The sequence below is a fragment of the Phaethon aethereus genome (genome assembly GCF_964289735.1).
Source record: "Phaethon aethereus genome assembly, chromosome: 2".
Classification (NCBI taxonomy): Eukaryota; Metazoa; Chordata; class Aves; order Phaethontiformes; family Phaethontidae; genus Phaethon; species Phaethon aethereus.
Window position 1 is genome coordinate 82,119,204 of NC_138582.1, and position 13,355 is coordinate 82,132,558.

General features: G+C 38.5%; 1 protein-coding gene across 1 annotated transcript in view; it reads right to left on the reverse strand.

The window, feature by feature from the left end:
- CTNND2 (catenin delta 2) overlaps positions 1-13,355 on the reverse strand; it is a gene marked incomplete at both ends in the record, with an annotated part of 569,531 nt that overhangs the window by 336,364 nt on the left and 219,812 nt on the right. The window contains 2 exons of the mRNA XM_081996266.1: positions 228-344; positions 1,340-1,374. Coding sequence (XP_081852392.1) covers positions 228-344; positions 1,340-1,374 — 152 coding nt within the window. The remainder of the gene's footprint in view (positions 1-227; positions 345-1,339; positions 1,375-13,355) is intronic.

Below are 13,355 nucleotides of genomic sequence, written 5' to 3' on the forward strand. Positions count from 1 at the left end.
TGTTTTTCTTTTCCCCACAAACTTCCAGTAAGATTCTCTCCATTACAAACAAAACCAAATTTTAACTTGCAAAGGCAAGGAGGCAATTTGGTTGCTCACAGCTACATTGCCTTCTGCCAATATCAGAAAACAATCAAGAAAAACACTAGAAGAGATGCATCCTGTTTTAGAGCATGGAAAGTTACAAATACGTTTGGGTTCTATAAAACAAATTTCTAGCGACTTACTTTCACTGGCTGAATAATCCTGTGGATCAAGTATCCCTGATTCCTGCAGTGATCTAATACAAGAGTCCACCAGCTCCAGACCGGTGGTGAGCTCATCTTCTATATCCTTCTGACCATCTGTAATAAAATTAACAACATAAAAATGTAGAAGAAAGGTGTCCTGGTTTCAGCCAGGATAGAGCTGGTTTTTTTCACAGAAGCTCGTGTGAGGCTGTGTTTTGGATTTGGGATGAGAAACTGTTGATAATGTGCTGATGTCTTGGGTTGTTGCTGAGCAGTCAGGGACAGTCCAGCTTCTCGTGCTGGCCGGCCAGCGAGCAGGGTGGGGGTGCACGGGGAGCTGGGATGGGGCACAGCCGGGACAGCTGACCCAAGCTGGCCAAAGGGATATTCCCTACCATACGACGTCATGCCCAGTACATAAACTGGAGTTGGCCGGGGGGCGGGAATCACTGCTCGGGGATGGGTGGTGAGCAATTGCTGTGTTGGGCATCACTTGTGCTTGTACATTCCTTTGTCGGTATTATTATTGTTGTTATCATTGTTGTTTCCTTCTCTCTTTCTGTCCTATTAAACTGTGTTTATCTCAACCCACGAGTTTTTTTCCTAATTCTCTCCCCCGTCCCACTGCGGGAGGGGGAGCGAGCGAGCGGCTGCGTGGTGCTTAGTTGCCGGCTGGGGCTAAACCATGACAGAAGGCAAAAGGTAAAACCAGTTACACATGACTGAGCATTCACAGCTGATGAAGGAATGGAGAACACACCAAGATCACATATTCAGAGGAGGCTGGCCATATTGAAAATGGTGCCATGAAAATGGTGAAAGAGTGGCCTTGGATCAATCAAAACAAATTGAGAAAGTTCAGGTCGAATCTCAAAAAAAATTAGAGACACATTTGGCGATGCCCCTTCTCAAAACTCTACATAAGTCCAGGTGTTCTTTTTGCCAAACCTAACAACTTTTGCCACGTTTTGCCAGTTTTTTAGTAAGGTTTTCACATACTAGCAATGAAAAAAACAAACAACTGTATAATGCAGTTCTATCTTCTTTAGGAAATATGATCCTTCTAGGAGACAATATACGTAGTACATATGTCTAGACAAGTACATTACCTTGTGTTTGCCAGTGAAATTGCTCTTCTGTTGAACTGAAAAGATAAAAAAAAGAAGTGTTAATTTTTAAACGAAATTATTCAGTAGTGTGTCATCAACATTCAGATCTAAATATTCTGAAGGAACAGATTTAAGAATAAAGGAACTCAAGAATAAATAACATACTTAAAATGTATCACGTGTTATTTTACATGTGTTTGTAATGAATGACTTGCACAACATTCAGTCAGCAGGAGGGAAGCATCTTCACTTCTTAATTAAGTAATTTAAAACATACATATAGAAACTGACTTCTTAGTCTTGATATACAATTACACTATTTCAAATAAAAAACATTAACATTTTGTAACTTTTTCGGATCCTTCAATTTGATTTACCATTTTTATAGAGAAAATGATAAATTGCTTTCTCAGGTGAAGAGTTACATGTGATTTCTAGGAGAAATGACGAGTATGATTCCTGGTTCTACTGATCATTATGTGCATTTTTATATTACTCAAACGTGCAGCTAAGTTAATTCAACTGGCCTACACAAGAGAGTAAATTTAGATGTGTTTGTGCTTCCATGTACAAGTACGTAAGCTATGGAAAGTCTTAAATTTAAAATAATGAGCATGCACACTAATGGATGGGTTAGGTAGGGATTTTTCTATGACACGAATGATATATTCAAATGAATGATAAAATGAAGGATATATTCAATTAGGCACTGAGTACACTCTCCTCCGAGGTGTGATCTGTTTATGCTTCAATATAGATCTTCCTCACATGCCAAGAATACAAAAAGGATTAAGTTACTCAGTAATAATAATTCTTTTAATAGCAGTGAACTGATTATTATAGTCATGATTATATTTTTTTTCTGTACATTTTTACAAGTTATTTAAAGGGGAGAACACAGTCATCTGTTGCATCCATCGGTTAAAAAAACCAGAAATTATTTTAACTTTCCAATCTATAATTTTTTTTCTTTCTGATGTTGAGAACAAATGCTCTTTGTAATGAGTAAATGAATTTTGTATCTTGAATTGTTTTCCCTTTTCCCAACAGATGCTAGATCTCTTATAAATATGCGAGTACAGCTCCTAGTATCTATGTTCTGAACAAGAATACTGTAAATAAAATTAAATGCTGCTTTTTGGAGGTCTCTTTTTACAGGAACAGAACTTGGGTTAATTATTTATCAGATTTGATAGTGTTTAAAAATAGGATAATTACCTAATTTGCATATTAATGGTTCTAAAAGCACAACTTTTAATTTCTAGCTGGCACCAAAAGTGTTAACCTGACAAATTCAAATCTATACATGACCTTCAATTTCCAAGTATCTAAAATCTGTGGTTTATATTGACTCACCATAGTGAGATTTCACAGATAAAGAAGCTAGCCCTGTGATGAGACACTCAACTGAAATGCCTGCATTCAGGTCCACTGAAGTTAAGAACATTGAAGATAAACATAGACAGAGTCCTCTGGCAAATAATAATAGCAAAGTGCTAAATTGGAAGAAATTACTTTAATGTAAATTACTTTTTCAAATGGAGGCCTAGTGGGTGGTGACTAGGAACAGTGGCTCTTTTTGAAATACTACTGTTTCCAATTTGAAATTCCTTGTGCCTGATTTTCAAAAACCCTGAACAACTACAGCTTCAGCTGACACACTGGGACTTCAGAGCAATCTTCCTTTCTGGAATTCGCATTATCCACAATAAGCAATATATTATTTTCCACTATACAGTCCCTCCGCCAGTATCCAGATTTCTAAGTGATAGATACCACCTCGTCAGACAGAAAAACATGGGGTAGCTCAGGTGGCATTCTTGCTGGCAGAATGAATTACTAAATGTTGCTGGCAAGAACACACTGCTGTAAAAGCTTGTGCCACCTCATCCAAATCAGTGAGAAAAGAAAATCCAGTCTGTGCATAAAGAGTGAATTATAATTTCCAGGAATTCCAGCTTAGCCTCTTTTAAGCAGTAAACTTGCATAAAATGTAGAAGTTCATTACTGGCATACTACAGATAGTATTAAATGAATCACTCATGGCCTATTAGTAGTGACCCCTAATACCACTTGTCTGACTTCCACAGAAACATTTAATGTATTCACTTTAAGAAATCTTAGATGGGAAGGCTTGCAATAAATTTTGACTGTATTTTGGCTTCTCCAGTTTTAGTCAGGCTTCTTCTGACAACTACTGTAATAGCCTTTCAATAAGTACTGTAACTTCTATAGTTAAGGTAACAGATTCACCACGAACATTTTTATCCTAATGCTACCTTCCTATTTAACATATGGAATATGGAACAGGCTGCCCAGGGAAGTGGTTGAGTCACCATCCCTGGAGGTATTTAAAAGACGTGTAGATGTGGTGCTGAGGGACATGGTTTAGTGGTGGACTTGGCAGTGCTAGGTTAATGGCTGGACTCTATCACCTTAAGGGTCTTTTCCACCCTGAATGATTCTATGATTCTATATTAAAAGTGTATTTGCTCCTACAACGGTATCAATATATTCTGGTATAAAAAGAGTGCTGTTTTCCTTAGTCAAATTCATGCTCTTTAGCTTTTAAATAGTCCAATATAGTTGCACATTACAGTTGCCATTTCTTGGTTACAAACCAATAACTCAGTCTTGCAGACAAATACATAGAGGGTTTCCCTAGAAAAATATTATTAGCATTTGACATAGTTTAAATTTAGATAACCTGCCCTTTTCTTTTTTATACTTTTTTTTTTTATCTTGTTTTTTAAAAAATTAGCTTTTACTGCTTTTGGCCTGAAAATAATTCCAGACTGAACCAACCAGACGTGTCTGTGTAGGGAGCCCTTAGGCTGCCACATAACCATGCCAAATCTGCTTGAGTGAACAAAAGTGCTTCTTTTTTTTTTTTTTTTTTTTTTTTTGATGCTTTTCTTCTAGGTGTTTTCCAGCTTCACAGGATATCAGTACAATTGACTGTGTACACACATCAAATGCATGAAAAGACAAAAAAAAATTAACAGAAGTATTCCCCCTAATTAATTTTTCAGCATGTTCAGCAAAATAAAGCTTTCTGCTTTATAGTTTTTCTAAAGAAAAAGTTTTACATTCATTATCAACCACTTTTCTGCATATTCCTATGCCTCATTATATAAGTTTTCAAACTCTAGCAACTTTGGCTTAGGAAGCTAAGCAATCAAATACTTTATTGAAAAGTTCTGAACTGTGGAAACCTGCACCTAACTTAAGAGTTTGAGGAGAGAGGAGGGAGATTTTGACCAGAAATACATTAGAACAGTATTAGAAAACAGTAGCGTAAAATATTTATGAGCTGAGGACTCAGGCAGATGTAATTATTACCTCCCTTAACCCAAAACCAGAAGAGTAATTATGATTTATTTGCTGTATTCTTCTCTGATTATTGGTAGTCATTGCACCCTATGTCTACTTCAAGTGTTCTAGTACAAATAAGACGACTGTTCTACTTAATTCTATCCAAGTGATACAAAGAAACTTGTGTCACCATTCAACTATACAAATCTTTGGTTCTTTATACTTACATTGTCTTTGGAAAATAGGACTTATTGAAGGAAAATCCCAGGGAAGCAGAATAACTTAAGAGTGAGAAGATAACGCTAAAAAACGAACACAAAACCCCCAACCAAACAGAAAAAGAATAGGTATTGTCATACGTTTAGCTCTGGATGTTTGCCTTGAAGCTAATGAACGTATCTTCTGTAAGGATGCACTGCACTGTGCATCCTTAGTATCTTTAATATCCACCTACGCAAGGAAACACCCCAGCAAATTCCCTAGGCAAGAACGAGCAGAGTAAGTATCCTCAGAGCGGTCATCTCGATTCCATCCGAACTCACGTGTTCCTGTTCCCGCACACGTGTAACAAAAGCACCAAAGCAGCCAGAAACCTTTCGTTCAGGCGTGATCTTGCATGTGAGGAGGGACGGGAGGCAAACGACACTGCACGCAGCAGGGAGCTCGCTTTGGGGACCACCACCTGCGCGGGGCGCTCGGGGAGCTCGGCCTCCCTCTGCACGGCGTGGAAGGATGCGAAGCACAGTGCGTTGTAAAAACGATGAGTTCCTACGGGCAGCAAGGGATGTCTGGCTACTACAATCTATTTACATCGTGTTTATCTCTTTCCAGGCATGAATAGAAAAACCCTAGGATGAGCTACAGTACATCTATAAACAAGCAAAAAATTGTGCCTTCGGGAGCCTTCATTATTTTTTCCTGTATCTCAAGTAAAGCTAAACAAGAAGCGTGTGTCCTCTTCAAGGTGGGACACGATGGGAACCCAGCACGGTTAAGAGGGCTCTGTGGAGACGACCAAACTGTCCCACAATGACCAGCACCAGCAGAACAAGGTGAGCTACGTATGACCATCAAACACCTGTCCCCACAATTTATGGGAGCCAAACGCAGTTTTGGTGGTTTTAAAGTGAACACTCAAAGTGACTTTACTGTACTGCTTTCCCGGACCATGCCCACGAGCCGTGTTTCTGTAGAAGTAACCAGAACCCCCCCTCACTGGGAGGTAGCCCAGGGATGGGGAAGACTGTTGAGCACTTTGGCAGTGGAAAAACTGCCTGAGACATCCTCTGACGGCATTGCCACCGGGCCTGTATGAACACCCAAGGATTCACTTTCAAAGCGGGTGCCCGGGAGCAGCAAGGGCACCTTGGACTCCTAGACGTGTGCCTGTGGCCCCGGCAGCAGGGACAACGGTGCGGAAAAGGCAGCTTCGATCAAAGCCCATGCGCACATTTTGCACACTACCCAGTGACGGCAGTACCTGCAGAATCACCTGGGTTTAGTTTTAGACATTACATGGCCAAATGCGAGATCTGACTCCCTTCAGATGAATGCCTCTTGATAGCTGCTGAACCGTCTGGTGCAAGAAGGAGGTCCACCACACCATACACACTTCTTCTAGCAAAGTATTTATTATGCAGTCTGGAAATCTGTTTTTCTTATCCTGTGCACCACTATATGTCAGTGCGCGTGCACTTCAGACCATATGGTTTCATTATGCAAGTCCTGTGCCTTGCTCCTCTTCAGAACACCATAGCAGAGAAACTTAGTTCTTGCTGGGAAGGTTTGTAGGTCTTCTTTAGTCCCTCTTTCTGGCAAACTTCTTAATCTATCATGGAGATAGATTGCATAGCCTGCATACAGGCTGCCAGGGCAAACTCACAGTTTTGTATTCCTTTAATTATCTAAGAAATGTTTGTGTGCCTCTTCTTTGTGTGAAGTCATTCGGTTTACAGTTGTTACTAATTTTTGGAGAAAGTGCTGTATCTGCTACACAAAAATATTTCTTATTGTTTTCTAAAACAATTCATGAAATTAGACACTTATACAAAATCTATGAAAGCATTTTTACAAGGAGTTGTATCAGCACTGGATCTTTTCAATTAATTCTGCAATGAAGCCACACAAACATCCCTGTATATAATTACAGGCAGATACTGTCTCACTGATTTTTAAATTGCTATTCTGGTTGTGGAAAGTGAAAGAAAAAAGATTCAGAATCATTTCACAAAAAGCAAGGAGGCTGAGAAACTAATATTACATCCAAAGCAAAGGAGAAGCAGATTTTAAATAGCCAGTACACTTCAGGTTATCTACAAAATAGTAAATAAACTTTGGTATCAACTATCTGGAAAAAAAAAAGAGCTAAGAATAAATTTTACATTAAATAATCCTGTGAAAAAGTACCAACCGCTCAGTAAATTAGCATAGAAAAGATCAACCCCCAAGTGAATGTTTTTGTTGCCCAATTTAAAATTATGTCAAAGTCCCTGACTTCAGTAGTCACCTCTATTGATGTGACACAGTAACCTTTGTCAAATATTTAATTGCACTCTATTAGTCAGTTGTGGTGTCAATGGGGCTCCCTATCAAGAAGTCCTTTTGATGTTCCAACAAACCTAATACAATCCCCTACAACGATCCTGGAAAATGTAAAAAACCCCAAGAAACCAAAATAAAGAAGCAACATTCCCTACAAAGCCACGCATATTTTACTGATTGCTTCTCTTTTGTACCCTGTGAATTTCAAACTGACTTTTTAAATTATTACAAAGTTGTTCTTAGCTGTAGATGCCAGAAAATCATTCAGGTGGTTAATTCCCACCTTTATTAGAAAGGGCTTGCTACAAGTTCCTACAGGGAAAGAGGACTGGCTATTTTTTTCCCCAGACAAATTATTGTTATTCCCCAGGTTTTACAAAATCAATAGCAGAACTTTGTGGCTCTGCTATGAATGTTTTGTACTTCTTTTCAGTGATGCTGGGAAATACTTATGGCCAAATTTTCAAAAAGGTCCCAAGATAAATGCTTTCCTCTGCATTTAATACTTGCAGATGTTTGTAGACATGATTTTCCTTTAAAAGCGATTTTTAACTGTTCCAGTCCTGTTTATATCCATTTTTCCTATACTGATTGTGCTTAATAATGTCTGTTCTATTTCTTATTTAATTGTGATTTAAAGTTCAATGTGCTTCCCTGCTAAGAGCACTATATAAGTACAGAGCATGCACAGAAAGCCAGCAGCAGCACCCTTTACGTTCCACAGTGTGTTCTGCTTAGGTGCTTGCAAAGCAGGCAGCAAAGGCTGCTGTGTGATGGGGAGAGCACAACACAGCCTACTGCCCTGTAGTTTTTGACCATCACTCCTGAAATGGTCAACAAGAGTATTAGTTATAACAACTTTTTTTTTTTTTTCACCTGTAAGTTGCTGAATTAATTTTACACATACCAGTCCCTCAAAAACATTTACTGAAGTTTTGATTGAACTTGGCCACCCTAGAAACAAAACACTTGCTACTTAGCTTGCAGTATCAGCCAGTTATTTTCATTTTCAGTTTTGCAGATAGTTACTGGTGTGACAGTGAAGACAGAAAATCCTTTCCTTTCATAGCAGAAGCCTGTGAAGCTCTACTATTCCAGCAAAAAGAATTTGCAGGGCAACATATGCAAATACTTGTTATATTTTATTTAACTTTAAACTTGGAAGCAATAACAGCATTAGGGAAACAAGTATTATATGATTGGCCTATTCTCACTCTTCACTCTGTGTCTGTTCCTGCCCCTATGTATCCCAGACAGGTACAACCATACTTACGTTCTTATTTATATAAGCTAAAATCAAATCATGTTACTTAATTGTGTAATTTCCCTTTTTTAATTAATTCAGAAAAAGTCTACCAAGAGAAAGAATAGGCTCAGGACTGATTTCTCCCAAGGTAGTAATGTTAGCTCTTCCTGATTGCTTCAAACCTGTTTTTATTTGAGAAAGGTGCTCACTTCCAAAACTGAACTACCTCAACAGCAGTACATTGAAAATTTTACTGCGTCTACACAGCATATCAGTTTAGATAGTAGTGTACTATCATATTTCTTCAGGCCCAGTGGTGATATTTGGATCTGATCCAAACCAAACAATCATCTAAAATAATATTTAGAAGGAACTTAAGTAGTCAAAAAATGAATCAGAAATTTCACATTAAAGAAATGCTATAGTGGAGAGGTGGAATCATCTCTTCCTTGAGGTAATTGAGCAGTTTGGTGCCTAAATCACAACGCAGCGTATCAAGTACCCGTAAAACTATATTCAGCAAGCATGCCTAACAGACAGCATTGCACACAAAATGGTAATGGTTGTCAAGCTTAAAAAAAACCAAACAAAACAATACACTGAAAGATGAAATGATGTCTAGTTTCTTCTTTCCCTCCTCCTTACCCCAATAGTTCAGTTATTAAAGCACTTGTGAACAATCTGATAGAACTAGATACAATTCTGTTTTATTCACCTGCGAGAAATCAAAGCAGTATCTAAGTTGAGCATACCACCAGGCTATTCCCTGTCTTTCCTATGAATCCTCAATCCTGTATAGAAAATAACACCGTATTTTAGTTAAGGAGCTGCGTTATAAAAGACACCACCACAAGACAGTAACACCCACAAGAGGAAAGACAGTTTCTCAGTGGTGCAGAAAAAAATAATGAAGATGCAAGGGTGAGACTGAATTTCATGTAAGGTACCTTAAGCATCCTGCTCAACGTTTTGACGTTAGGTAAGAAATACTCAGTGAATTGTGATCGATTCTGTTCTGAGGCACATAATTCCCTATGCGTTGTATGAGCACCATAGGGACTGAACCCAAACCATGGATGCCTGGAGACAGTCACCTAAAAATCTGCATTAGAGCACACTTTTTCAGCACCTTTTTGGATCTGGACTTCGGTACCAGAAAATTGATTTCTAAAGAAATATGGTGCAATATAAACACAATTTCTTTGAGGAAACCCACTTCTGTACATGAGGATACTGCAATATTTCCTCCTGGGATAGCTAACTGCTAGCAGGTAAAACCCCACTAGGAATATGAAGCTTCTCATCTCATTACAGACAAACTGCACAAGGATAGCCCTTCTACACAAGACTTGATCCTTAAGATGGAGGTTAAGTCAAGAGCTTCGTGCTGACCACTGTTTTAGGTAAATTATTTTAAGTATGACCACACTTTCATATGAGTATTTCAGCTACAATATTTGTTCTGTGTTGTCCTTGATAACTAAGAAGAAAGTGATTTTCCCTAGGTTCTAAGCGACGATTCATTTCCAGTCAGCACAACCTTAGGGAAATGATGCAGACAGAGCCAGACGGCCTCTACCTTAAAGAAAGCACATTCCATGCAGGAAACTCCCAACACACACGTAGTCTGTCAGTGTGTGAAATCGCACATCACAGCCCTTCCCAGTTCCTCTCCCCTACAGCCTCTTCACGTTAGCTTCACTCAGCTCCTTCAAAGAAACCAACCCCTTCAGGGCTCTTCACCCTCGCCTCTTTCCTTGTAAACAACTCCCTTCCTTTCCATTCCCTCTCCCCTCCTACAGAAGAAAACACAGAGCCAGGATGTTTCTTCTTTTTGCTTAGCTGATGGCTTTGCTATTCTCTTTCCTGCAGCCTATGCCTGTTAGTAGCTGCTTGGGCCAGGAACAAGCTCCTCCTGTGCCGACATAGAGGCAGGAAGTCCCCTGTAACTAACGAAGAATATTTCCAATGTTAATATATGGTCCAAATTTTGACATTGAACAGACTGCATGATAGCCATCTCTACCTTACATGTTGCCTTTTATTTCTGTATTCCCCACCGTATGTGTGGACACGAACCACCGCCATGAAACGGGAGAAAATCCTGTAGGAAGTAGGAAAGCTTTTGTTGACCCTTTTTGAGGGAAGATTAAGTAAACAATTTGATGCGTACATTAAAAAAGGCAAGTTTAACTGATGTGTTGAATAAATTATTTTCTGTTGAGAAGGAGGAGGAATAATCATAGAATAATTTAGGTTGGAATGACCCCTGGGCATCATTTGGTCCAGCCCCCGCTTAAAGCTGGGATAACTTCGAAGTCCTGTCCTGGACATAACATTGCAGCAAGGCATTCAGTATTCTGCTCTTCAGAATTCATTTAGTTAATTCTCATTTTTTAAGAGAGAAAATAAGAACTGACAAAAGATAAAGTTAGAAGAGTTTGGTGAGCTTAGATGAGACAACTGAAGTCTGAGAAGGGAGCACAACTGGCTTTTATAATGTAGCAAGGCTAAATGACAGGAGAAAAAGAAATAGTTAGAGGAAGCATACAGGTGGGACAAGAACAAACAGGTTCAAATTGGTTGTTGAGATTTTTTCTGGAAATTTAAAAAACGTAGCAAAACATCATGGAAGCAGCCATGCCCATCCAATTTGAGTTGAGGTGGCATAACCATACCTGCTCTTAGAAGGCTGTTTGGTAAGTTTATTAGAAAGAGCTATGTTAGTTTTCAGCTTCGAGGAACTGGACTACATCCCAGGATTGTCCCTCCAGTTCTGTATTTGAAATCATCTTAATCTGTGATGCTGGCAACTTGGTGACTGTAACATGAAGTAGTATATCCACAAGTGCATAAATTAATACCTCACACCACAAGAAACACTGAGCATTGGAGAAACTCTGTTGTTCTAGAAGCAGTCAGTACCAAGAATCATGTATGTAAGAAATGATGAGTCTGAAATTTACGTATCAGTGGATGAATGTAAAGGCAGCAGAGAACTACTTTTTAACCTAAAATGTTGGATGAATGTAAAGGTAATTTGGCCTGTGAGGTGGGTGATAAGCAGCTGGATCAACCCTTGAGCAATTGTTATTATGATTTTAACTATGGGAGCAAAAATTCTTATTTGTAAACTGTCTGTTTGTATACAGAGTTAACAGCTTATCTAAGTAACTAAAATGGCACATGGTAATAACAGCTATTTAGCTATATGGATAACCTTTAATCACACATTCATTACTGAAAATGAATGAAATTATATTAATGCAAGCTGACAAAAAAGAAATGTAACCTCCAGACAGTTCTGTAAGCACACAGTTTTTTATTTTGGCTTTTTCCATCACTAAGGCTCAGACGGAAAAAAGAGAATCAGTCCCTTAAGAAAATAATATTTGTTCCGTTATTCATTGCCTACCAGTGACTGAAGAAATACAGCAGAAGACAGTATGTATGTAAAACCAGGCTCGTAAGTCAGACATTTGGTAAAGACAGATGTAAGAAATACATTATAATTCTACTCTTAAAAATAGTACATAGACATTAAAGAGACTATTCCTAAAGAGTAAAAGGGTATCTTTGCAGACGCTTGAAGAATATGATCTTCCAGTTATCATACTAGTAATACTGAGAGCAATACTATTTTGAATCATCTATATTCTTAGCAGAATATTACAATATAAAATGTTGTGAAAGTTACTTGGCAACAAAAACGATCCTTTGAAATTCTGTTTTGTTAACAAAAGGATGAAATCACCTTTCTACTTAAACATACTTTACATCCAGAACATGAAGTTTTCACAAGATAGTTAAATATTGCATCTTTTAATCTTCGTATATGCACATAATCTACACATCGCAATACCGAGTGTCATGGTTTAACCATGAGTTTCCTCACTTTTACTCTTCCGATTCTCTCCCCGTCCCACCGTGGGGGGAGTGAGCGAGCGGCTGCGTGGGGCTTAGTTACCAGCTGGGGCTAAACCATGATGCTGAGTTAAAACTTTGCAAGAGAACTTTGGCAATATGTGACTTACTGATCCTGTGTGCGCCGATTTGTACTTTAAGGCCTGCCAGCCAGGTAAACTGTGAAGGGCTGCCCTAGTAGTAAGAGTTAAGACTGAAAACCAGATCAAATCAATAGACAAGTGCTCAGTCAATCTTGAAAGTTCTACTCATGACTTCTTTCTTCCATTTGGCTTTTTCATAACCTAGCTATTGTTCACTGTATATTGAAAAAAGTACCCGATTCCTTGTCTGCACCTATTATTGTACATCTGATTTTGATACAGCTGAAAGGCAGATTTTGTTTCCTAAACTTGTTTTGGGTAATCCCACTAAAATTAATGAAAAACAAAAGCATATCCCTGAATTTCCATATTATTATTCCTTTAAGCTGCCAAAATACCATCTTTTTCTCCACAAATTGGGGAGACCAAGTGGAGAGTAAACTGGACCAGCAGTGAAAGCTACTTGTTACTTAATTATCGCAACATTTTCTGATGCAAATCTAGCCCTAAGATACTACAGAAGTGACTTCACAAATAGTACAGGTTTTCACGTTGCGTTAAAAAAAAAATACAGGAGGCTTTGCTATATGCTTTTATCCCTTGTAAAACTGTAAGAGACCAGTTACTCTACTTATGGTAGGGTCATATCTCAGAACCTTTTAGTAGAACAATCCAACTGCTGAGGTGCCTTGCTTCATAAAACCAAATTCTACCTATTGCAGTCCTCAAAGCATTTCAAATTAGAAAAGTGGTAATACTTTAAAGTGTTAAGATAGGGCACTGATCTGCATTCTGCTCAAGGGGCCATCTAGTACTTTCTGGAAAGTCTGCATAATTACGCAGAAAAATGTTAAACTGAATTAGGTTAAATAAAAGCACTATTTTTCTCTGCTGACTCTGCTGAAAA